This window comes from Lutra lutra, chromosome X, assembly GCF_902655055.1.
Source record: "Lutra lutra chromosome X, mLutLut1.2, whole genome shotgun sequence".
Lineage (NCBI taxonomy): Eukaryota > Metazoa > Chordata > Mammalia > Carnivora > Mustelidae > Lutra > Lutra lutra.
In genome coordinates, this window is record NC_062296.1 from 49,801,238 (window position 1) to 49,828,604 (window position 27,367).

At 38.2% G+C, this 27,367-nt stretch overlaps 1 protein-coding gene across 3 annotated transcripts in view; it reads left to right on the plus strand.

The window, feature by feature from the left end:
* LOC125092250 (cationic amino acid transporter 3) overlaps positions 1–27,367 on the plus strand; it is a 311,497-nt gene that overhangs the window by 63,788 nt on the left and 220,342 nt on the right. For all 3 annotated transcript variants that reach the window (XM_047716623.1, XM_047716624.1, XM_047716625.1), the window contains exons 8-9: positions 11,458–11,538; positions 20,041–20,126. In XM_047716623.1, the coding sequence (XP_047572579.1) occupies positions 11,458–11,538; positions 20,041–20,126 (167 nt within the window). The remainder of the gene's footprint in view (positions 1–11,457; positions 11,539–20,040; positions 20,127–27,367) is intronic.

Here is a 27,367-nt window from a genome sequence, read left to right on the forward strand (position 1 = left end):
TAGTTTGTTATTTGTAAGTAGTATTCTGTGGTATGGATCTGCCACAGTTTGTTTAGCCATTCACCATGGAAGGAATTTGGGTTGTTTCCAGTTTTTGGCTATTGGAAATAAAGTTGGTGTGAACATTTGTGTAGAGGTTTTTGTGTGGACATAAATTTTCATTTCGTGGGATAAATGCCCAGGAGTACAATCACTGGGTTGAATCATTAGTGTATGTTTAGTAGTTTGTTTTTTAAGAAACAACCAGACTGTTTCCTAGAGTGGCTGTGCCATTAATTCCTATAAGCAATGTATGGGAGATCCCATTTTCTGCATTCTTGCCAGCATTTTGTATTGTGATCAATTCATTTTAGTTATTCTATTAGATGTCTAGTGGTATTTCATCATGGTTTTTTTTTAAAGATTTTATTTATTTATTTGACAGAGATCACAAGTAGGCAGAGAAGTTGGCAGAGAGAGAGAGAGAGAGGAGGAAACAAGCTCCCTGCAGAGCAGAAAGCCCAATGTGGGGCTCGATCCCAGGACCCTGGGATCATGACCCAAGCTGAAGGCAGAGGCCTTAACCCGCTGAGCCACCCAGGCTCCCTGTCATCATGGTTTTAATTTGTACTTCCCATAATGGCTAATGTTGTTGAACATTTTTTCATGTACTTATATGCCATCTGTATATTCTCAAGTGAAACGTCAGTTTGTGCTTACCTATTTTCTAATTGGGTTGTTTGATTTTTTTTTACTGTTGAATTTTGTGAATTATGTATTCTAGATTTGAGTCCTTTGTCAAATATGTATTTTTTTAAAGATTTTATTTATTTATTTGACAGATCACAAGTAGGCAGATAGGCAGGCAGAGAGAGAGAGGAGGAAGCAGGGTTCCCTGCTGAGCAGAGAGCCTGATGTGGGGCTCCATCCCAGGACCCCGAGATCATGACCTGAGCTGAAGGCAGAGGCTTTAACCCACTGAGCCACCCAGATGCCCCTCAAATATGTATTTGTCTTTTCTTCCTCTTAATAGGGTTGCAGAGCAAAAGTATTTTAATTTTGATGAAGTTTAATTGATTTTTTTTAATGGATTGTGCTTCTGGTGTCATGTCTCAAAATTCTTCACCAAGCTCTAGATGTGAAATACTTTCTCCTATAAGTTCAGTAGCTTTCCCTTTAATGTTTAAATCTATGATTGATTTTGAGTTAATTTTCTTTTTTTTCTAAGATTTTATTTATTTATTTGACAGAGAGCACAGTAGGCAGAACGGCATGCAGAAGGAGAGGGAGAAGCATGCTCTCCAGTGAGCAGGGAGCCCGGGATCACCACCTGAGCCAAAGGCAGTTGCTTAACCGGCTGAGCCACCCAGGTGCCCTGAGTTAATTTTCTTTTTTTTAAAAAGTAGACTCTAGGGGCGCCTGGGTGGCTCAGTGGGTTAAAGCCTCTGCCTTTGGCTTAGGTCCTGGTCTCGGGGTCCTCAGATCGAGCCCCACATCAGGCTCTCTGCTCAGCAGGGACCCTTCTTCCTCCTCTCTCTCTCTCTGCCTGCCTCTCTGCTTACTTGTGATTTTTCTGTGTCAAATAAATAAATAAAATCTTAAAAAAAAAAAAGTAGACTCTACACCAGGCGGCGAGCCTGAACTCACATCCCCGAGATCATGACCTGAGCTGAAATCAAGAGTTGGTTGCTTGGGGCATCTGGGTGGCTCAGTGGGTTAAGCCTCTGCCTTTGGCTCAGGTCATGATCTCAGGGTTCTGGGATCAAGCCCCACATGGGGCGCTCTGCTCAGCAGGGGGCCTGCTTCCCCCTCTCTCTCTGCCTGCCTCTCTGCCTACTTGTGATGTCTGTCAAATAAATAAAATCTTAAAAAAAAAAAACTTGGTTGCTTAACTGACAGAGCTACTCAGGTACCCCAGCATCTTTTTAAAAAAGTCTCTTCTTTGTTCATTGAATTATTTTTGCACTTCTATAAAAAGTCATTTGACCCTAAATGTAAGGATTCATTTCTGGACTCTGTTTTGTTGCATTGATTTTTATGTCCTATGTCACTATGTAAACTCAATTATTATAGTTTTGTAGTAAATTTTGAAATAGGTAAGTGTGAGCCTTGCAACTTTGCTCTTCTTTTTAAAAAATGTTTTTGCCTATTCTGGGTCCCTTAAATTTTCATATGATTTGTTTTTATTTTATTTTATTTTTTTAAAGATTGTATTTATTTATTTGACAGAGATCACGAGTAGGCAGAGAGGCAGGCAGAGAGAGAGGGGGAAGCATGCTCCCTGTGGAGCAGAGAGTCCAATGCATGACCTGAGCCGAAGGTAGAGGCTTAACCCACTGAGCCACCCAGGTGCCCCCATTTTCATATGATTTAAAATCAGGATGTTAGGGGCGCCTGGGTGGCTCAGTGGGTTAAGCCGCTGCCTTCGGCTCAGGTCATGATCTCGGGGTCCTGGGATCGAGTCCCGCATGGGGCTCTCTGCTCGGCAGGGGGCCTGCTTCCCTCTCTCTCTCTCTCTCTCTCTCTCTCTGCCGTCTACTTGTGATCTCTCTCTGTCAAATAAATAAAATCTTTAAAAAAAAAAATAAAATAAAATCAGGATGTTAGTTTTTGTAAAAGCCTGCTAGAATTTTGATAGGAAATGCATTTGAATCTGTAATTCAGTTTAAGGGGCATTGCCATCTTAAGAATATTAAGTCTTCTGATCTGTGAACATGGGATGTCTTTTCATTTTATTTAGGTCTTTAATTTCTTTCAACTGTATTTTATAGTTTTTAGTGTACAAGTATTGCAGTTCTTTTGTTGAACTTACTCCTAAATGTTTTATTTTTTGATGTTAATGTAAATGGAATTAATTTTTTTAAATTTTTTTTTAAAGATTTTATTTATTTATTTAACAGACAGAGATTACAAGTAGGCAGAGAGGCAGGCAGAGAGAGAGGAAGGGAAGCAGGCTCCCTGCTGAGCAGAGAGCCCGATGCGGGACTCGATCCCAGGACCCTGGGATCATGACCTGAGCCAAAGGCAGAAGCTTTAACCGACTGAGCCACCCAGATGCCCCATTATTTTTAATTCTTAAAGATTTTATTTATTTATTTGAGAGAGAGCACAGAGGGAGAGTGAGAAAGAGAAGCTGACTCCCCACTGAGCAGGGTGCCCCATGTGGGGCTCGATCCAGGACCCTAATTAGATTACGACCTGAGCTGAAGGCAGATACTTAACTGACTGAGCCACCCAGGTGCCCCTAAATGGAATTAATTTTTTATTTTTATTTATTTATTTATTTATTTTTTAAGATTTTATTTATTTATTTGACAGACAGAGAACACAAGTAGGCAGAGAGGCAGGCAGAGAGAGAGAGAGAGAGAAGCAGGCTCTGCACTTAGCAGAGAGCCCAACGTGGGGCTCCATCCCAGGACCCCGGGATCATGACCCGAGCCTACGGCAGAGGCTTTAACCCACTGAGCCACCCAGGCGCCCCTGGAATTAATTTTTTAAAAGATTTATTTATTCGAGAGAGAGAGCAATGTGTGCACACGTTGCACGAGTGGCGGAGAGGGGCAGAGGTCAAGAATCTTTTTTTTTTTTTTAAAGATTTTATTTATTTATTTGACAGAAATCACAAGTAGGCAGAGAGTCAGGCAGAGAGAGAGAGGAGGAAGCAGGCTCCCCACCAAGCAGAGATCCTGAAGCGGGGCTCGAACCCAGGACCCTGGGATCATGACCAGAGCTGAAGGCAGAGGCTTTAACCCACTGAGCCACCCAGGCACCCTGAGGTCAAGAATCCTAAACTTGAGTATCTTAAACTGAGCGCACAGCCTAATGTGGGGCTCCATCTCACGACCCTGGTATCATGGCCTGAGCCGAAACCAAGAGTCAGACGCTCAACCAACTGAGCCATCCACGTGCTCTTTAAATGGAATTAATTTAATTTCTTGATTTCAGTTTTGGTTTACTCATGGTTAGTGGGTAAAAATACAGTAGATTTTTGTATTTTATACCCTGTAACCTGGCTAAACTTGTTTATTCATTCTAGTAGTTTGTGTTTGTGTGTGTGTGTGTGTGTGTGTGTGTGTGTGTGTGTATTTCTGAGGATATTCTATATACAAGATCATGTCATCTGAGAATAGGGATAATTTTATTTAGGAATTATATTTAGGAATAAATTAAAGAAGTATAAGACTGTATACTGAAAAATATAAAATACTGTTGAAAGAAATTAAGAAGATCAAAATAAGTGGAAAGTTAGCTTATATTCATGGATTGGAAGACTTAATATTGTTAAGATGACAGTATTGCCTGAAACAGATCTATGAATTTAATTCAATCCCTATCAAAATTCCAACTGCCTTGTCTTTTGTAAAAATTGATAAATTGATCCTAAAATTAATATATTTATGATACCTGAAATAACTTGAAAAAGAACAAAAAGATCTTATAAAAAATAAAGCTGGGAGACTCAAACTTCTTAATTTCAAATCTTAACTTAAGTTTGAAGACAGTGTGGTGTTCGCATAAGGACAGACATACAAATCAAGTGAATAGAATTGAGAGTCCAGAAATAAACCCCTACATTTATGGTCAGATACCTAAAAGAGATAAAAATATAAAGCTCTTAGAAGAAAACATAGGTATAAATCTTTGTAATGATTAGGTAATCATTTCTTAGATATGCTATTTCAAGCCCAAGCAAAGAAAGAAATTGCTAAATTAAACTTCCTCAAAATTTAAAACTTTTGTTCATCCAAAGGTACTATGATTAAGTAAAAAACAGCCCACAGAATGGGAGAAAATATTTACCTGTCATGTATCTGAGAATTGTCTAGCATCTAGAATATATAAAGAGCACTTAGAATTTGAATTTAACAATGAAAAGACAAATAACCTAAATTTAAAATTGGCAGAAGACTTGCATAGACATTTCTCTAGTGAAGATAAACACATGGCCAATAAGCACATGAAAAGATGCTCAACATTATTAGTCACTAGGGAAATGGAAATGAAAACCATAGTGAGATGCTACTTCACACCCATTCAGGTATGTAAAATAACAAAAATGGAAAATAAGAAATTGGTGAGGATATGGAGAAGTTGGAACCCTCATAACTGCTGGTGTGAATGTAAAGTGGTACAACTGCTGGGGAGAGCTGTTTGGAAGGTTTTAAAAAAAATTAAACCCACTTAGTTGTGGTGAATATTCCTTTTAATGTACTGTTGGGTTCTTTGGCTAGTATCTTGGTGAGAATTTTTGCATCCATGTTCATCAGGGATATTGGTCTGTAATTCTCCTTTTTGGTGGGGTCTTTGTCTGGTTTTGGGATCAAGGTGTAATGCTGGCTTATAGCTGCTATATCACTTTCCAGTAGCCAGCTCTGGTAGGCTCCTTCATCCTGCGGTTTATCTTCCGATATTGCCTCAGATTCACTTTTCTGCACCTCCTACCTTGCAGAAAGTGGTCGATTTTCTCTTTGTAGAATTACAGCAAATCTTTTCTTAGATCTCCAGTTGAGTTCACAGGGTATTCAGAATGATTTGATAGCTATGTAGCTGAATTCCAGGGACCAGACAAAACTAAGGTCTCCTACTCCCCCCTTATTGAAATTCTAGTTGGTTACCATATGGTAAAATTGATTTTGGGTTTAGAATTTAGTGATTCATCACTAAATAATACCCAGTGCCCATCACACCAAGTGCCTTCCTTAGTACCCATCACCCATTTAGCCCATCCCCAACCCACCTCCCTCTTTTTTTTCCATTCCCCTATGTTCATCTGTTTTCTTTTTTTCTTTTTTTATTTATTTATTTGACAGAGAGCATAAGCAGGGGGAGCAGCAGGCAGAGGGAGAGGGAGAAGTAGTCTCCCTGCTCTGCATCGATGTGGGGCTTGATCCCATGACCTGAACTGAAGGCAGACACTTAACTGACTGAGCCACCCAGGTGCCCCTGCTTTATTCTTTAAGTTCCACATATGAGTGATATCATATGGTATTTGTCATTTTCTGACTGACTTATTTTGTTTAACATAATAAATATTTTTTACATTTCAGTTTTAAGTTTAATTAAAAGCAATGAGAACACTGGCGAAAGTTGTCAAAATGAACTTTATTGCTTTTTATTGAACTTAGTAGAAATTGCAACTAGCTATAACCTAGATAAAATCTCTTTGAGTCCTCAATAATTTTTTTTTAAAGATTTTTATTTATTTATTTGACAGAGAGAGATCACAAGTAGGCAGAGAGGCAGGCAGAGAGAGAGAGGAGGAAGCAGGCTCCCTGCTGAGCAGAGAGCCTGATGCTGGGCTCGATCCCAGGACCCTGGGATCATGACCTGAGCTGAAGGCAGAGGCTTTAACCCACTGAGCCACCCAGGCGCCCCTAGTCCTCAATAATTTTTAAGAGTTCTAGGGCTCCTGAGATATACACAAAAGAATCAGAAGTATTGGTTTAGGATTGGTCCAGAGCTGTGACTGGCAGCATCAGTATCACCTATGTGTGTTGGGGGGGTAATGCCTAGATGGCTCAGTTGGTTAAGCGTCTGACTCTCGGTTTCAGCTCAGGTCGTGATCTCATGGGTTGTGGGATCAAGCCCTGAGTTGGGCTCCACACTTAGCTGGGAGTCTGCTTGAAGATTATCTCCCTCTGCCCCTTTCCGCCGAGTCATGCATATGTGCATGCACTGTCTCTCACATAAATACATCTTAAAAAAATAAAGGGTCATTTAAAAAATATCACTAGGAACCTTTTAGAAATACAAATTATTGGGTCCCACTCTAGACCCAATGAATCAAATTTTCGAGTAGAGCCCAACAATATGTTTCAGCAAGCCTTTCATGTAATTCTACTTTATGCTAAAATTTGAGAAGCATTCATATTGCGTATTCGGTGAGGATGTTTGACAGTGAGAGGAAAAATTGAGTAGTAGCTACTCAGAGAAGGATGGTCAAAGGAAGGTTATTTTCAAAATAGAATGTATGTAAACATAGGTTGAATATAAAAGCCAGGGAGAAAATGATTGGAGGAGTTGGATAAAGAGGTGTCATATACCAGGAGATGGAAATGAATCTAATCAGTACATATATAGGAGAATAAAGAAGCATTTATCTAGTGCCTGCTGTGTGTATGTATACATATATATGTCAATATTATATAAGTCAGTGCTTTGTGCAATAGAGGTAAAAAGATCTGTAACGTTAGTATGTAGTACCTCACTTACAGGAGCTTAAGGTAAATTTTGTGGTAGATATAGATGTGTAAACAGGTGCATTACAACAGGGTAATTGCTTTTTTTTTCCCCCTCGGGAATTTTCTTTCTTTTTTTAAAAAATTTTTTTCTTTTCAGCGTAACAGTATTCATTGTTTTTGCACCACACCCAGTGCTCCATGCAATCTGTGCCCTCTCTAATACCCACCACCTGGTTCCCCCAACCTCCCACTCCCCGACCCTTCAAAACCCTCAGATTGTTTTTCAGAGTCCATAGTCTCTCATGGTTCACCTCCCCTTCCAATTTCCCTCAACTCCCTTCTCCTCTCCATCTCCCCTTGTCCTCCATGTTATTTGTTATGCTCCACAAATAAGTGAAACCATATGATAATTGACTCTCTCTGCTTGACTTCTTTCACTCAGCATAATCTCTTCCAGTCCTGTCCATGTTGCTACAAAAGTTGGGTATTCATCCTTTCTGATGGAGGCATAATACTCCGTAGTGTATATGGACCACATCTTCCTTATCCATTTGTCCGTTGAAGGGCATCTTGGTTCTTTACACAGTTGGTAATTGCTTTAAAGAAATATGAGTGAAGTTTCACAATAAAACAAAATATGAACAAGTAACTCTGCTGTGAAAAGACTATGAACTTTACTGGTAGGGAAAGGGGCATAAGATAGATATTTTAAATTGCAGAGGACAATTAGATGTTGGATAAGGGAGCACATGAGTTTTGGTTAAAGTGGAAGGTGAGGTAATTTGGGTGAGGGGTGCAGTAGGAAGATATGGCATATTATGGGAGTACTTGAAGAATGTGAAAAAATGGCTTGAATTTTTGAGTGGGAAATGTCCTTAGGAAATCAACAAAGAAACTCATTTTTACTAAGCATCCACTACATACTTGACATGGTACTAGGAGCTGTAACATTTTTTTTAAGATTTATTTATTTATTTATTTGACAGATCACAAGTAGGCAGAAGAGCCGAAGGTAGAGGCTTAACCCACTGAGCCACCCAGGTGCCCCGAGCTATAACATTTTTGACTGCGGAGCTTAAGTGAGGGTTTACTTGAAGTTAGCTTAAGTTTTTAGTGGATCCGTTCAGCACAGTTTATTATTTGATTGATTCTGTTGTCATTATCACTTAGTAGCATCACCATAGGTGATGGTCAGTCTAGCATTTCATTTCTTGCATAAAAGTAATAACCCAGTGCTTTTAAGCACGAGTTCAGATCCAGCCTTGGAGCTTTTCTTCTAATGAAGGGGAAAGCTAAGTTCTTGGTTCATGTAATACTTTATAGATCTGCTAGGATATGATTTCAAAGAGGTTTCCTCTCTTTAACAATGAGTACCACATCACAGCAGATAACCTCTTTTATTACAATTCTTGGCACTGGTTGTAGCTTTGACTGCTAAAATTATTCACATTTTTGCATGCTGTCTTTTTTTAGAGAGAGAGAGGAAGAGGGAAGAGGGGCAGAGGGAAAGGGAGAGAGAGAATCTTTTTTATTTATTTTTTAAGATTTAAAAAAAAAATATTTATTTGACAGAGATCACAAGTAGGCAGAGAGGGAAGCAGGCTCCCTGCTGAGCAGAAAGCCCCATGCGGGACTCGATCCCAGGACCCTGAGTTCATGACCTGAGCTGAAGGCAGCGGCTTAACCCACTGAGCCACCCAGGTGCCCAGGAGAGAGAGAATCTTAAGCAGCCTCCGCTCCCAGCGTGGAGTCTGACACAGGGCTCCATCTCAGACCCAGAGATCATGACCTGAGCCAAAATCAAAAGTCAGATGCTTAACCAACTGAGCTACCAGGCACCCCTTTCGAATACTGTCTTAAGGTTTACAAAATGCTTTCGTATATGTGATCTCATTTGATTCTCACAAGTTCAATCCTATGTGGTAGATAATACTTGTCCTTCCTTTACAGTTAAGGAAATTGAGGCTCATAGAGTCTGTGACTTGCCTGACTTTACTGAGCAAAGAAGTGGAATTATTGAATAACTGTATGGTACTCCTGAAACTAATAGAACATTGTATATCAACTGTATTTTGATTGGAAAAAAAAGTAGAAAAACTGGGAATCCAAAGCTCATATTCTTTTTACTACATTAGTATAGACTGGGCATTACCCCAGATGTAGTGAATCAGAATTTATAAGTGATGGGACCGGGCCATGTGATTTTTGAAGAGCTCCTTTGGTGAGTCTGATGCTCACTTCACCAAAGGTTGCTAGAGCATTACATCATGCTGCCTCTTTAAGACTTCTTGTACCCGAATTCTCTTTTGGGTTTGAAATACTGATTTGTGGTCCAATAAAATGAATAATATTCACAACTAGCTTGAATTATTAGAGATTTTATTTCCACTAAGGTAAAATCTGATTAGTGATGGATAGGTTATGGATTTTTTTTATAGCATTGTATTGCTTTATATGTTCTAAGAACAGAAAGCATTCTCCGATACGGGGTTTGTCACTCAGTATTTCTCTCTCTCTCTCTCTCTTTTTTTTAAGATTTTATTTACTTATTTGACAGACAAAGATCACAAGTAGGCAGAGAGGCAGGCAAGTGGGTGGGGGAAGCAGGCTTCCCACTGAGCAGGGAGCTTGATGTGGGACTCCATCCCAGGACCCTGGGATCATGACCGGAGCCGAAGTCAGAGGCTTTAACCAGCCAGGCGGCCCAGCATTTCTCTTTTACGATGATTTCCTCCACCTTGAATAATGAGTCAGTTAGCAAGTATATTCATCAAACATCTCTTTGTATAAATGTGAATATTATTTTGTAAACTCTGTAGATAACTGAAATTTGGCTTATTGAGGCTCTTGTGTTCACAATTTATTTTTCCCTTTAACACAATCTAGCATTCATTTAAGCCTTAGATGAGGGTTTCTACTCAGCAAGATGTCAAGCTTAATATTCAGCAGGTGGGTAGAGAAGAAAAGTAAAGAGAAGCTGGATATCTTAAATTCTTCATCTTTTCTTCTCTCTGCTCAATTGTTTTGGTACCCAAAGCACAAGAATATATTTTTAAAAAATTTTAAAATGATTTTATTTATTTACTTGACACATAGAGTGAGATCCCAGGCAGGCAGAGAGAGAGAGGGGAAAGCAGGCTTCCCGCTGAGCAGAGAGCCCGATGATGTGGGGCTCCATCCCAGGACCCTGAGACCATGATCTGAGCCAAAGGCAGAGGTTTAACCCACTGAGCCACCCAGTCGCACCAAAGCACAAGAATATTTGATGCCCCATAAGAAAGAGAAAAAAACACAGCAAATACAGGAATTTCTTTCCCCTACAAAGTACTTCATCAAATTATTTTCTTGTATATGTCCGTGTTTCTTTTCTAAAATATGCTTTGTCAGCTAAATTTTTAAATGACTGAAACAAGCCTCTTCTACAAGTGCCTGTATGTATTGTGTGAATGATGTTTTCATTCATTTGAAGTTGTTCAGTCAGAATGATAGAGCTGACAGGAATCTTAAGAGATAATACAGTACATTGTCCTGACTTTATGGATGAGGAAACTGAAACCATGAGAGTGTAAGGTTCAAGGTTGTATATAATAATTGTTAGAGTAGCTCTTCTGGCTCCAAGATAGGATTGCTCTTAGCTGCCTTTCATAGCAGATATTCACAGCAGTTCATACTATGAAGTTATTGTGAGCCTGTTTTAGGACAAAAGACTCCTGTTTAACATTTAAAAATCCCTCTGATGTGGAGATAAATCCAAGAGTTACCAAGCTGGGGAAGCATCTGTTAGATATGGCATTATATCATAATATAATAACACAAGATTGTACACTAGTTTTGCAATTTCCAGAAAAAAGTTAATGACTCCCATCACTATCAACTCTTGTGTTACCCAAGATGATTATTATTCTTCCTTTTTTTTTTTTTTTTGTATTTTGAGCTGGCTATTATGTTTAGCTAGACCAACCAGTGTTGCTGAAAAGAAAACAAATTAAGACTTCTCATTTTTTTTGAAGATTGTATTTATTTATTTGACAGAGAGAGACACAGCGAGAGAGGGAATACAAGCAGGGGAAGTGGGAGAGGGAGAAGCAGACTTCTCTTGGAGCAGGGATCCGGATATGGGGCTCAATTCTAGGATGACCTGAGCTGAGGGCAGACACTTAACGACTGAGCCGCCCAGGCACCCCAAATTAAGATTTTTTGATGCGAGTTAAAGTTAAAGTTAAAGTTGACTTATAGACAAATAGCTTGTTATTTCATTTTAACCAATTATTGATACATATTTTTTTCACTTTCTCAGGCATGTGCTCAAGGGGATTTTCAAAGAGCATCTACATGTGCACTGCGCTGTAAGGATATGTTGATGAGGTTCCCTAAAATGGTGAGTGAAATATCTGCACTTATTCTCCAAGAGTTTGAAAATATGTTATGTTACGTTCTAGGTAGAATCATGACTACTTCATGCAATTCTTCAGAGATTATATTTATGGTCAGGTCCACTCATTTAGCTGATCTTTGAAATAATTTCTTTTTTTTTTTATGTTTTTTTTTAAAGATTTTATTTATTTATTTGACAGATAGAGATCACAAGTAGGCAGAGAGGCAGGCAGAAAGAGAGAGGAGGAAATAGGCTCTCCGCGGAGCAGAGAGCCCGATGTGGGGCTCGATCCCAGGACCCTGAGATCATGACCTGAGCCAAAGGCAGAGGCTTAACCCACTGAGCCACCCAGGCGCCCCTTTGAAATAATTTCTTTGTCTTGTACTAGAAAGGGTGTTTAAAAAAGCAAAGGGTTATTTCTTAAAATTTATTTGCTTTCTCTTTTATTGTCAAATCATTTTGCTAACATTTCCTCCATATTTCAAGCTATGTGATGAAAGAATGGAAAAAATGAGTTTATAATGAGTTTATATCTCTGCTGGCAAGGTCAATAGCAGTCAGTCATATCACTGTCATCGTGTTTTTCTATATTGGGGGTGTGAGAGAATTGATAGGATGGATAAATCCTACTTCCCAGTCTGGTTCTCATCAAAATTCCAGGGTTGATAATTTTTGATTTTTCTTAACTACCTTTTATTTCTTTCTTGCTTCACTGCCTATGTCTGCTTTACTCTTTGTTATCGCAGAGGGAATTGATAACAAAGATATATTTAGATGTTAGGGTGCATGTTCCTTAGGTCTTCATGCATTATACCTACTTGTGAGATTGGTCTTGTTTTTCCCCTAAATTCTGTGTTATAATGTAGAACTTAATTTAGTAAATAGTTATATATTTCTAATTATATGCTAGGTACTCTTCTAGGCTTTATTTATTTTATTACAAAATTTTAAAAAATACTTTATTTGAGAGGGAGAAAGAGAGATTGAGAGCAGGGGGCAGGGGTAGAGGGAGAATGAGAGAGAGAAGCAGACTCACTGTTGAGCGGGGAATCTTTGATGTGGGACTGGATCCCAGGACCCTGTGATCATGACCTGAGCTGAAGGCAGATGTTTAACTGCCTTCAGTTAAAGGCACTTAACTTTGTGCCTTTAACTGAAAGCACACCCAGTCGTCCTCTCTTTTAGGCTTACAAAAATTTTTTTTAAACTTTATTTTTTAAAGATTTTATTTATTTATTTGAGAGACAGAGAGCATGAGTGGAGAGGAGAGGGAGAAGCAGACTCCCCACTGAGCAGGGAGCCCAAAGTGGGGCTTGATCCCAGGACCCTGAGATCATGACAGGTAGACACCCAACCATATGAGCCAGTCAGGCACCCCTAGGCTTTAAAAATTTTTAAAGCAGGGGCACCTGGCTGGCTCATTCTATGGAGTGTGTGACTTTTGATCTTGAGGTTCTGAGTTCAAACCCCATGTTTGGTGTAGAGATTACTAAAAAAATAAAAAACTACATAAAATTTTTATAAAGTTGGGGCGCCTGGGTGGCTCAGTGGGTTAAGCCGCTGCCTTCGGCTCGGGTCATGATCTCAGGGTCCTGGGATCGAGCCCCGCATCGGGCTCTCTGCTCAGCAGGGAGCCTGCTTCCTCCTCTCTCTCTGCCTGCCTCTCTGCCTGCTTGTGATCTCTCTCTGTCAAATAAATAAATAAAATCTTTTAAAAAAAATTTTTTTAAAAAGTTAAAAAATTTTAAGGCAATTTCATATTTAAAAAAAAATATTAAAAGAGGGATGGCTGGGTGGCTCACTTGGTTAAGTGTCTGCCTTCGGCTCAGGTCATGATCCCGGGGTTCTGGGATCAAGTCCCATTTCGGGCTCCTTTCTCAGCAGGGAGCTTGCTTCTCCCTCTGCCTGCGCTGCCTGTTCTGCCTGCAGTTCTCCGTGCTTTTGCTCTCTCTCTCTGACAAATAAATAAAATTTTTAAAAAATGTTACAAGAATAGTATGAAGAACTCCCTTTATCCTTTGTACAGAGACCTTATTCAAGTTTCCCAAAACGTCCTCTATACAAAATGGAATCAGTTTCCATTGTACCTAGTCTCTTTCAGTCTGGAATACTTCCTCACTCTTCTTTGACTTTCATGACTTTGGCAGTTTTGAAGATTACTGACCAGTCATTTTGTAGAGTGCATCTTAGTTTTTTTAATTAAAAAATTTTTTTTGAGAGGGGCGCCTGGGTGGCTCAGTGGGTTAAGCCGCTGCCTTTGGCTCAGGTCATGATCTCAGGGTCCTGGGATCGAGTCCCGCATCAGGCTCTCTGCTCAGCAGGGAGCCTGCTTCCCTCTCTCTCTCTCTCTCTCTCTCTCTGCCTGCCTCTCCATCTACTTGTGATCTCTCTGTCAAATAAATAAATAAAATCTTTAAAAAAAATTTTTTTTGAGATATGATTGACATATTGTATAAGTTTGAAGTATACAGCGTGTTGGTTTTATACATTTATATATTGCAATACGATTACTATAGTAGTGTTACCTAACACCTTTATTATGTCACATAATCATTGTTTTTGTGTGTGTGTGTGTGTGAGAACAGTTAAGATCTACTCTCTTAGCAATTTTGAAATTTATAATAGTGTTGTTTACTGTAATTACTGTATTGTGCATTATATCTCCAAAACTTACTTACATTACATTTGCAAGTTTCTACCCTTAAGCAACATCTTTCTAATTCCCCTACCCTTAATTCAAGTTTTTTCAGAGCTTCTTCATGTTTAGAATAAATTACGACTCTGAGACCAGGAAATCACAGAAGCGATTCTGTATTCTCCTCATGGCTTCCTATTGGGTGGCAGACAGGATTGATTTAGTCTGTTATTGGTGCTCATTTTGATCTCTTGAATAAAATGGTATTTTCCAGGTTTCTTTGCTATAAACACATGTATTTTTTCCCTTGTGTTATTCATAAGTATTTTGTGGGGTGATACCTTGAAACTAAATGAAGTCCAATTTCACATCCTACTTTCACCATGCATTGATATTTCTTGCCTAAATTCGTACTGTGATGGTTGACAATTGAATGTTTTTCTAATTCTATCTTTCTACATTTATTAGTTGACATTCTAGTATAAAAACTTTTTTATTGTGGGAAAATTATATAATATAAAATTTGTCATTTTAACCATTTTTAAGCATATAATTCATTGACCTTAACTATATTTGCAGTTTGGTATAACCATCACCACTATCAGTTTCCAAAATTTTTCATCAGTCCAAATAGAAACTCTGTACACATTACACAGTAACTCCTATTACCTCTTCTCCACAGTTCCTAGTGTCCTCTAATCTACTTTCTATCTATGGACTTTCCTGTTCTAGATATTACATATAAGTGGAATCATATAATATTGATCCTTTTTTAAAAAAAGATTTTATTTATTTATTTGACAGATAGGGATCACAAGTAAGCAGAGAGGCAGGCATAGAGAGAGAGGAGAAAGCAGGCTCCCTGCAGAGCAGAGAGCCCAATGCAGGGCTTGATCCTAGGACCCTGGGATCATGACCTGAGCTGAAGTCAGAGGCTTTAACCCACTGAGCCACCCAGGCGCCCTGAACCTTTTTTTTTTTTTTTAAAGATTGATTTATTTTAGAGACAGCAAGCAAGCATGGGGAGGGCAGAGGGAAAGGGAGAGAAGCAGACTCCTGCTGAGCACTGAGCCTAACATGGAGCTCGATATCATGACCCTAAGATCATGACCTGAACCAAAATCAAAAGTCAGATGCTTAACTGACTGAGCCACCCAGGTGCCCCTTGAACCCTTGTTTTTAATTCTCTTAGATAAATATCTAGGATTGGAATTGGTGGGTCATATGGTAATTCTGTGTTTAACTATTTGAAGAATCACCAGACTGTTTTCCGTAGCATTTGCACCATTTTACATTTCTGCCAGCAGTGTATGAGTGTTCCAATTTCTCCGTATCCTCACCAACTCTTATTTTCCAGATTTTAAAATTATTATAGCCATCCTAGTAGGTGTGCAGTGGTTTCTCATTATGATTTTGATTTGCATTTCATTAGTTATTAAAACTAATGATATTGAACATCTTTTCATGTGCTTATCTTTGTATTTCTTTTGTATTTCATATTTTGTATTTCTGTATTTTTGTATTTGTATATCTTCTTTAGGGAAGTGTCTATTAATATCCTTTGCCTATTTTTTTTCTTTGCGTATTTTTAAATTGGGTTTTCTTTTGGTTGTTCAGTTTTAAGAATTCTTTATATGGTCTAGATATTAAAGCCTTACATGATTTGCAAATATTTTTGCTCATTCTAAGGGTTGTATTTTCACTCTCTTTTTTTTTTTTTTTTTGTATTTTCACTCTCTTTATAGTGTCCTTTGATGCACTTTAATTTTGATTAAGTCCAGTTTATCTATTTTTTCTTTTGTTGGCCTATGCTTTTGGTGTCAGTTAAGAAACTTGCCAAATCCAAGGTTGTGAAGATTTTGGCATTCCTTTGAGAGTTTTACAGCTTTAGCTCTTAACTTCAGGATTTTGATCCATTTAAATTTTTGTGTTTGACTATATTGTTAGGACACTCATGTTTTTATTTTATTTTATTTTTTATGGTTTTTATTTTAAAGGTCAGTGAAATTATTTAGTGTGTTTTTGATGGGCTTAAGTTTTATTTTTTATTTTATTTTTATTTTTTAAAGATTTTATTTATATATTTAGCAGAGAGATAGAGAGCACAAGCAGGCAGAGCAGCTGGCAGAGGGAGAGGGAGAGGGAGAAGCAGGATCTCCACTAAGCAGGGACCCCGATGCAGGGCTCGATCCCAGGACCCTGGAATCATGACCCCAGCCGAAGGCAGCCGCTTAACTGACCGAGCCACCCAGGCGCCCCTTGATGGGCTTAAGTTTTAGATAGGGGACCTGAAAATCTAGGCCAGGAAATCTTATAATGAGAGGAAATGATCAGATAAAGGCTAGAGAAGAGCTAACATAATATTATTTACTTAAAAGGAATTAATGAATTAAATAAACCAAGTCTTTTTTCTGAGACATCCGTTCTGTATGCCAAAACTGGATTAGGAATTACTGTAAGGTGTTAACATGAAGGCAGAAGGGAATGCTGTTCAGAGACAGAGAAATAAAGTATATGGAAAATTGTGTCTTAGGGCACCAAGAGAAATAACTAATGACCTGTAGTTGATTATAATTGAGCTATCCGAGGATTAAAGAAAGCTGAGTCAGGGAGGGACTGGAAGGTAAATGTCTTAAAGCCATTAAGGAAGAAAGCCAGGCAATTACCATTCACTGTTAAAATAGAACAAAATGTAAAAATACATGATCTATAAATGCGTAGAAGAGAACAAAAGCAGAAAGAAAAATAGTTCAGGACTTGGGACTGGAGAAATAAGAGCTTTGTTTTTTCTGAGTTTTAAAATACTGATATATGGGGCGCCTGGGTGGCTCAGTGGGTTAAGCCTCTGCCTTCGGCTCAGGTCATGATCCCGGGGTCCTGGGATCGAGCCCCGAATCGGGCTCTCTGCTCAGCACTGAGCCTGCTCCCTCCTCTCTCTGCCTGCCTCTCTGCCTACTTGTGATCTCTCTCTCTCTCTGTCAAATAAATAAAATCTTAAAAAAAAAAAATAAAATACTGATATACAAAGTAATTTGCAGAAAAGATGACCTTATCTAGCTAATTAAAAATACAAGGCCTCTGGTGAGGCTGGGTGGCTCAGTGGGTTAAGCCTCTGCCTTTGGCTCAGGTCATGATCTCAGGGTCCTGGGATCAAGCCCCACATTGGGCTCTCTGCTGAGTGGGGAGTCTGCTTCCCCCCGCCCCCGCCTGCCTCTCTGCCTACTTGTGATCTCTCTCTCTCTCAATAAATAAAATCTTTAAAAAAAATACAAGGTCTCCGATTGAACTTGAAACTTAGTGATGAAACTTACTATTAGCAGCAGTATTTGAGTTTTAAAAATCATCCCTATACTCTCATGTTGGCGTTATTCAGTTGGAGCTGTCTTTCTGGGCTGGTAGATGTAGCAGTTAGATGGAGGTTCTAGATATCCCGTGGGTTTTGGAGCTTCCATAAGTCCATTTCTGTGTGACCAGTGTAACAGCAGACTTACAGGCCTACCTTCTTTGTATTGGTTTTTGCCATTGTGTATTGCTTGCAAAATGAGAGGTTAGCACTCCATGGAAGGCTGGGAAGATATTTTTATTTTTTATTTTTTGTTTTTGTTAAGATTTTACTTCTTTCAGATCAAGTGAGAGAGAATGAGGGAGAGAGAGATCGAGAGAGAGTGCAAAGGTTGGGGGGAGGGGCAGAGGAAGAGGGAGAAACAGGCTCCCTACTGAGCAGGGAGCCCAACTCTGGGCCTGAGCTGAAGGCAGACACTTAACTGACTGTATAACCCAGATGCCCTGCAAAGATATTTTTAGGGATATTTTTATGAATCTTAGTTCTTCATACCCCGTTAGAAATGTGTCATGAGGGCAGGGATTTTTCTCTGTTTTGTTTACTGATTTATCTGTAATGACTGAAATGTGCCTGATAGATAGGAGATGCATAGTAAATATTTATTATTGAATGTATAATGATTGCGTGCATAAAGCAGTATTGGTAGTTAAAAGATTTTATTTTTGTCATTACATTGAAAATACACTGTGGTTCTCTTAAAAGATATTTTAGTATTTTTGGGGTGCCTGGGTGGCTCAGTGTGTTAAAGCCTCTGCCTTCAGCTCAGGTCATGATCCCAGGGTCCTGGGATCGAGCCCCATATCGGGCTCTCTGCTCAGTGGTGAGCCTGCTTCCCCTTCTCTCTGCATGCCTCTCTGCCTACTTGTGATTTCTCTCTCAAATAAATAAATAAATAAATAAATAAATTTGTCAAATAAATAAAGAAATTTAAAAAAGAAATCCCACCTCCTAATACCATCACATTTAGGGGTAGGGTTTAAAAAAAAAAGATATTTTAGTATTTTATAGCTTTGTTGTTGTAAGTTTGTTATTATTTTGCATTATTTTTTTCTCCTAGGAAGTAGCATTTAATGTAAGTACACTTGAACATTTTTTGAGGGCAAAGACAAATCCTGGGGAAACTGAATAAAGACTAATATACATTAGGTGTTCGTCGAAAGTTTTATTTCCATTTTCTTCCGTGCAAGTTAGTTACAGGCCTCTCTGCAGCAAGTGGATGTGAGCTGCATTATTCCAGTATAGCTGTATAATTGGTGTGGTCCTGTGTGAACCTATGGGATCTGGGGCATGTAATGAGTTAAGCTTTTTCTGCTAAAATGTCAAGAATGTATTCAAATACTTCTGGATTCTTGCCAGACCCACATTACCAAGGCTATTCTTTATTTTAGATTGAAATATACAGTAGGTCTGAAGTGCTCAGGCATGCATATTGAATTTCTTCTGAATATACTGTAATTCAAAAGGAAACTTTTTTGAAGGAAGACAGGTCTTTACACATTACTTATGAATAACTTGCCTCAGATCTTGGATTCTTAATTGAAGATCTGCTTCTGTAGTCTTACTCAGGTAAAACTTATAAAGGATTCCATTATATGGGTGTAATCAGATTCTGGAAGGATGTTTGGATAAGTTATTAGAAATTAAATTTTTTTCTCTTAAGCCATTTCCCAGGATTTGGCCAGATGAAAATTATATAAGATATGGCAGTGATGCAGGGACTGAGATGCCGATAATCCATAAAAAGTATTTTCCTCTGGCACCATTCACATATTCGTTCCTACTTTTATTTTAGGGGTAATTTATGTAAAGAAAATTTTTCTTGTTAAAGAGTGTTTATTAAACAATTTCTAAATAAGTCCTATGGCTAGACTATGAAATGTTGGACACATTTCAGATCTTTGGAATTTTTTAAAGTTGTCTTGATTTTGAAAAAACATCCTCTTTTTTTTAAAATAATGAATGTTACGGTGCTAGACCATAGTTAATCTTTTTTTTTAAGATTTTATTTATTTATCTGACAGAGAGAGAGATCACAAGTAGGCACAGAGAGAGAGGAAGGAACAGGCTCCCCACCGAGCAGGGAGCCCGATGCGGGGCTGGATCCCAGGACCCTGAGACCATGACCTGAGTCGAAGGCAGAGGCTTAATCCACTGAGCCACCCAGGCGCCCCAAAAACATCCTCTTTTATGCTTTTTTCTTTGACTGTACTCGCTGATCTAATGCCTATTACTGGATCTGGAAACCTATAAAGGAGGTTGTCCTTTTGCTGGGCAATGGTTAGGTTTCCCATTTCCTGTTACAAGGTACCTTTCAAGTTCTAATAGTAATATATTACTTTTCCAAATATAACTCTTACCCAAACTGAATATTTTATAGCTCCTTTTTAGATAATTTGGGAGGTTTAAATAAAGAATAGTGGGTTATTTTGATGTAGAAAATAAAGCATGTCTTAAAGACTCTTGAACTGTTATAGATTTTTTAACGTTAAAAAATCATGAATCTGACTTTTTCTTTTTAATATTGCAGACTGGATATCTTCACATTCTCTGTTACAACTTTGGAGTAGAAACCCACAAGCAGAGTAAATATGAAGAAAGTTCTTTCTGGCTTAGGTAATATAAACAAAATTAATGAATGTGAATTTAGGGATATCATCATACGGTTCAGTAAATACTGTGTGATACTTTGTCAGTTTAAACAGTCTCTCACTTCACTGGGCGCCTGGGTGGCTCAGTGGGTTGAAGCCTCTGCCTCGGCTCGGGTCATGATCCTGGGGTCCTGGAATCGAGCCCCACATTGGGCTCTCTGCTCAGCGGGGAGCCTGCTTCCTCCTCTCCCTGCCTGCCTCTCTGACTACTTGCAATATCTGTCTGTCAAATAAATAAATAAAATCTTTAAAAAACAAAAAACAAAAAAAGTCTCTGACTTCAAAAGCCAATATGCTAAATTTATTTATTCCTTTAAGTGTGTTGTTTATTCTTACATGTTGCCAGTTGATAAGAAAATGTTTTCTATCCTTAATGTAACATGAGATGTTCTTCTTTCATTTCTCCTTCATATCTCCATCACGAATATGAATTTTTCTTTTGCTTTGTTATATATTGCTGTCTGCCAGCCCCAGAGTATATATATGGGTGGGTGGGTGAAGAGTAGGATCAGGATCAGCTAAAATTGTTACTATGAAATGAATTCTGCTATTTTAATATCAGTGAGTATATATTTAGTACTTACTGTATGAACAGTATTATACTGATATTTGTACTATTGTACTGAATCTGGAAATATCAAGGGAATAATGTAAAAATGGAGCAACTAGATGCAAGAACCCTGTCTTTCACTGAGCACTTAGGCACAGTACAGGTTCTGACACATAGACCATTCAGTAATTGCTAGTTAAATGAATTTATGTGAAAAATGTAGTTTTCTGGAGATGTCACATAAGGTACTTTAAACATCAGGGGATTATGGAGTAAAATATATCAAATCAATTCACTGAATGTTTTTCCATTCTATGTATAGGGTTAATTCTGGTTATTTGAAGATACTGTCAGGGTTAGTTTAACTGTTGTGAAAATTACATTTGCCATTAATGAAACAAAGGCAAATATGGTCTTTGAGATTATAGTAATCACAGGTATATATATCTCTAATAAAATACTTATGCAAATGACTTTTATGTAAAAGACTTTAAAAAAAGATTTTATATATTTATTTGTCAGAGAGAGAACACAAGCAGAGGGAGCGGCGGAGGGAGAACTAGGCTCCCTGCTGAACAAAGGGGCCTAATGTGGGACTCAATCCCAGGACCCTGGGATCATAACCTGAGCTGAAGGGAGACACTTAATAGACTGAGCCACTCAGGCATCCCTGTAAAAGACTTTTTAGAGCCTAAAGATTGATCAAACTCTATATATTAGATCTATGCCTAGCAGAACAGGCTTATACAGTTATGAGTTATACTTAAATTAGAATGTTTCACAGAAGTGGAATATACCTGAACTTATTATAAAATCACATTTTAATAAATTGAATTATTTCAAATATAATCAGAGGAGCTGAGTAGTTTAGCTCAGGTTTTATAACAGTTTTCATTTAAATGAACCTTTTTATAAAGTGAATGATAAGTGAGTTTTGTTACAGGATTTGGTAGTATTGGCGGGTACAAAGTTTATGGCATCGGGGCACCTGGGTGGCTCAGTGGGTTAAGCCTCTGCCTTTGGCTCAGGTCATGATCTCAGGGTCCTGGGATCGAGCCCCACGTTGGACTGTCTGCTCTGCAGGGACCCTGCTTCCTCCTCTCTCTCTCTCTGCCTGCTTGTCTGCCTACTTGTGATCTCTGTCAAATAAGTAAATAAAATCTTTAAAACAACAACAAAACAACGTTTATGGCATCAACCTATCAACTAGTATGCCAAGAAGACAGGGATGAGGAAGACAAAACAAAAACGAAAACCCCAAAACATACTGGTGCCATGGATGGCTTCTGGAAGCTTAAAAGTGTGGAGGTGAGCTTGAAGTTTATGCCAAGAATGAGTGGGGAAGGAATGTTCTCTAGGAAATGGTCATAAGGATAGGCTGAGACTTAAAGTGGCATATGTATAGGTCATTTTCACATCTGCCATGGGTTGTTGACCTCTTATCTGGCATTATCATTTTTAGAAAACCTTCCAGAAGGAAAATTTGATGGTGACAGGGTGATTGACTTCCATATCATCAGTTAGGTATATTAGACTTTTCCTATATATTTAGTGACTATATTTTTAGGAATGTCATTTGACCCACAGTCAGACTTTCGTCAAAATCTGTATTATAGGGGCACCTGGGTGGCTCAGTCAGTTGGGCATCTGTCTTCGGTTCTGGTCATGATCCCAGGGTCCTGGGATCGAGTCCTGCATCGGCGGGGAACCTGCTTCCTCCTCTTCCACTCCCCTTGCTTATGTTCCCTCCCTTGCTGTGTCTGTCTCTGTCAAATAAGTGCATAAAATCTTTTTTTTAATTACATTTTATTTTAAAAGAGGCAAAAGTAATTATCAGTGTTATTAACAGTAGGAATTTTAGCACAATGGATAGTTTTTCTAGTATTAGATCAATTCAGTCAAAATTTGAGTCATCTATGATATCAGTGTCATATTGGTAATATTGTGATACCTACTTTTTAGAATTATTGTACAGCTTAAATATGTGATGCATGTGTTGTAGAGTGTTCAATAACTTACGTAGGAAACAGAAACTGCTCAGTAAATGGTAGCTGTTGCTGCTATCTCTAGGTGATATGTTTGTTCTTTACTCTAAGTGAACACTATTGTGGCAAGTCCATTAGTTTACTCTAAAATTTATCACAGTGAAATCAAATGTGGATTATTTGTTGACTTAACAGGTAACTATATTATAAAGACAAATGCCCACGTTTTCTGTCTCATACTGCTTATCTTTGGAACAATTGTTTTTTGTGCTTTAATTATCCATGTGTTATAAAGACTATTGGGAGCAGCTGGTGATATGGTAGGAATAAATAGCTGCAAATGAAACACCCTTCTCTGTAACTTTTATACCAGGAGGCGCGGCAATGGAGAGAGTACTTTCTACAGGCTGAAGTCTTTCTAAATAGTGACTATCTTAAGGCAGAGGTGATATGCATTTTGGAAAGTACCCATTCAGTTAGGGAAAAAAAACTCCACAGTTTTTTATTTTTTACTCTTTTATAAACATATAATGTATTTTTATCCCCAGGGGTATAGGTCTGTGAATCGCCAGGTTTACACACTTCACAGCACTCACCATAGCACATACCCTCCCCAATGTCCATAACTGCACCCCCCTCTCCTGGTCCCCCTCCCCCCAGCAACCCTCTGTTTGTTTTCTGAGATTAAGAGTCACTTATGGTTTGTCTCCCTCCCGATCCCATCTTGTTTCATTTATTCTTCTCCTACCCCCTAACCCCCCACGTTGCATCTCCACTTCCTCATATCAGGGAGATCATATGATAGTTGTCTTTCTCCGATTGACTTACTTCACTAAGCATAATACCCTCTAGTTCCATCCACGTCGTCGCAAATGGCAAGATTTTATTTCTTTTGATGGCTGCATAGTATTCCATTGTATATATATACCAAATCTTCTTTATCCATTCATCTGTTGATAGACATCTAGGTTCTTTCCATACTTTGGCTATTGTGGACATTGCTGCTATAAACATTCGGGTGCACGTACCCCTTCGGATCACTAAAAACTCCAGTTTTACACAAATGATAACATATAAAAATTGCTATAGTATATTAGAATTTTGTTGAAATAAGCCTAGAATATAAAAGGGTGGTGTGGGTGTTGTTTATGAAGCTCTTTTCTGTCCCTCAGTTCTTGTTAGCAGATCTCTCTCAGTTCAGGACCTCTCTTAGTTTTGTCTCCCCTTGCCTTTTCTTTTGCTAGAAAAGTTCATGAACAGCTGCTATTCTCCTTGCTTTTTTCTACCACACTCTTTTGATCACATCCCCTTGTTAGAGATGCCATGGATTAAGAGAAGGCTGCTGTAATAATGAATGAAATTGGGACTCCTTTAGCTTACTTTACTGTAGGCATCAAGGTACCTGCCTCAGTGTATTCAATGACAAATTTAGTTAGGACTCTGTTAAATACAAAATTTCAGCCCTTTGATATCAGAATGCTTGTTTTGGAAATATATTTAAGAAGTTTTTTGTTTAATAAAATGCATTTTGGGGGGCACCTGGCTGGCTCAGTTGGAAGAGCGTGTGGCTCTTGATCTCGGGGTCATGGGTTCAACCCCTATGTTGGGTGTAGAGACTAATAGAAAATAAACTTTAAAAAAAACCCACAATTTTGTTCTCTGATGCTCCTCCCCTTTTTAAATTCTTGCTATGTCAAGCTCCTCTGTCTGCTCTTAGCAGAAGACAAGCATAAATAGATGGGAAGAAATTATTGATATAGAACTTTCTTTCTTCCAGTCTAGGGGCTTTCAGTTACTCTAGTAGCATTTAAATTTACTCTTTATCTTTTAAAGTCCTAATAATTTGGACATACATTATGCCGAATTTGGCTTTTTATAAAAGGTATACAGAAATCGCACTGTGACTAATTAGTATTCTAAAAGAAGCACTGTAAGCCAAACAAATAAGCACTGTAAGCCAAACAAATACAAATAATTCTAACTCAAAAGGCTTTGGGGTTACATTGATTTACTGCAGAGATTTTGCAGATTTTTTCTCCCTGGGAGGAAAATGCCTTAAATGCAAAACCTTAGTCATATTCTTAATCATGGATGATTTTCTTTCATTTCTAGTAGTTCTGATTCATTCAGTTGTGTTACTTGGAGCTACTGACTGGTACACACTTGAGAGGCTTTTTTTCCCTTTGTTGTAAGAAGACCTATTTTATAATTGTGGCAAATTAAATTTAGGGGAGAACAGTTAAAATGAAAGGAATATAGCAAAAGTGGATATAGTAAAAAATGTTTTAAAATTTCTCTGCTGATGGGGCGCCTGGGTGGCTCAGTGGGTTAAGGCCTCTGCCTTCGGCTCAGGTCATGATCCCAGTGTCCTGGGATCGAGCCCCGCATCGGGCTCTCTGCTCTGCAGGGAGCCTGCTTCCTCCTCTCTCTCTCTCTCTTCCTGCTTCTCCGCCTACTTGTGATCTCTATCAGTTAAATAAATAAATAAAATCTTTAAAAAAAAATTTCTCTGCTGCTAAAAGAAGATATATGTATTAATTATAAAAATTTTAATGTTACAAAAAGAAATAATGTGGTAAGTAAAAGTCATTTGTAATCCCACATTCATAAATGCTCATTATTAACATTTTACTTTATGTTCTTTTTTATTTTTTTCACAAACAGTTTTTAAAAGGTCTTTTAATATGTTAAATGACAAGGAAGACATTAAAATCATTGAAATGCATTTGGAGGATTTAAGGAATTGAGGTGTTTTTCCAAAATGGACCATAAATAAGGAAAATTAATGGAATGAAAACAAGACAAACACTGTATACATAGGACAATTCCTAACTGGTGATCTCTTGTTAGAGACAGTGAGATAAATTGGGAAAACGACAGAAGACATTTGAATTGGACAAAATCATGGAGAATTGAGTAAAACCCTGAAGTTTTACACCTGAAGGTGTTCTGTAAAAAATAATCTAACTGATCTTAATAAATGAAATATAAATGACCTACTTCTTTGACCTATAGGTCGGAGACTGCTTATAGATTCCTGAAGAGTTCTTTGTAGGTTAAATTGAGAATATTTCTCAACTCCTTGTGTGAGAGCTCCGTACTGCCTTTTCCCCTTCGGAATCCAAAGAAAGCATGATTTCTTCAGCATCCTGAATCCATAATTACAGTTTATATTTTCTTTAAAAAAAACTTTACAACCTTAACTTAGTGTTGCTAGATTTTTTGGATGTGAATAAATAATTGGGTAGACTGTATGTTAGAGCAGGAGTAATTTTTGAGCTCCTTTTCTAATACTACTTTTAATTTCTCTGAAGTTAATCTAAAACCTGTCTCCGTTGCTAGCTAATGTGAGTTAGGAATAGTTTTTACCCTGCACGTAGTATCCTCAAGTGAAATGTGTCTCTTTCCTGTTTCTATAAAACTTCTTGTATCTCTCATTGAATCAAAAAAGGAGAATTCAGCAAAAATTATACTCCTGTTTTCTAAATTCATAGCACTTAGAGTTAGTGAACCAGATTATGAACCAGATTAAACCCAACCATGTGGGGTTTAAAAATAGCTATTATGTTTACGATTGGGACAGTGTGTATGAGGTGTTTTTATTTATCAATGCTTAGTCTTTACTATGGTTATATAGGAGTATATATCACCAGAGCTCTTTTTTTTTTTTAAAGAAGATTCTACTTTTTTAAGTAATCCTTACACACAGGTGGGGCTGGAACCTATAACTGTGAGATCAGGAGTTGCATGCTCTACTGTTTGAGCCAGCTATATGCCCCCACCAGAGGTCTTCTAATAAGGAAATAACAAAGGAAATATAAATGTGTATTATGCACAAATAGTAATGATTCACTATATGAGCCCAGGGGAAATTTTTATCAGTTTGAATGGTATGTAATGCTCACCTTTTATTTTCCCCTTGTTCTCAGCCTAAGACCTTGAGAATCTGACAATATTATTTATAGACTGGCAATGTGATCTAAGGAATGATCACAGAGCTAGCAATAGAAAATCTGTTAACTAATCAATTGTGTGACCTTTGGTCACTCACCTAATAACGTGCTACAATGTCTGTCTGAAAAGTGGGTACAATATTATCTGTGTCATAGGCTTGTAATAAAGATGCCATAGGGAACATAATAGGACTTTGAAAATTAAGGGTATTATATAATCATAGACTCTGATAAATTAACTATAAAAATAATAAGACCTTTTAAAAAATTATTTTATTAACATATAATGTATTATTTGCCCTAGGGGTAGAGGTCTGTGAATCGTCAGGCTTACACACTTCACAGCTCTCACCATATCACATACCCTCTGCAGTGTCCATAACCCAACCACCCTCTCCCTACTCCCCTACCCCCCCAGCAACCCTCAGTTTGTTTTATGAGACTAAGAGTCTCTTATGGTTTGACTCCCTCCCAATCCCATCTCGTTTCATTTTTTTCCTTCCTTAGCCCCCAAGCCCCCCACTCTGCCTCTCAAATTCCTCATATTAGGGAGATCATATGATATTTGTCTTTCTCTGATTGACTTACTTTGCTCAGCATAATACCTTCTAGTTCCATCCCTGTCATGCAAGACCTATTTTAATGGTGAATGGAATGTATTAGCACCATCTTGTGGAAGTAGAATGAATTGTGTGACTGCAGTTTTAACAAGAAGGTA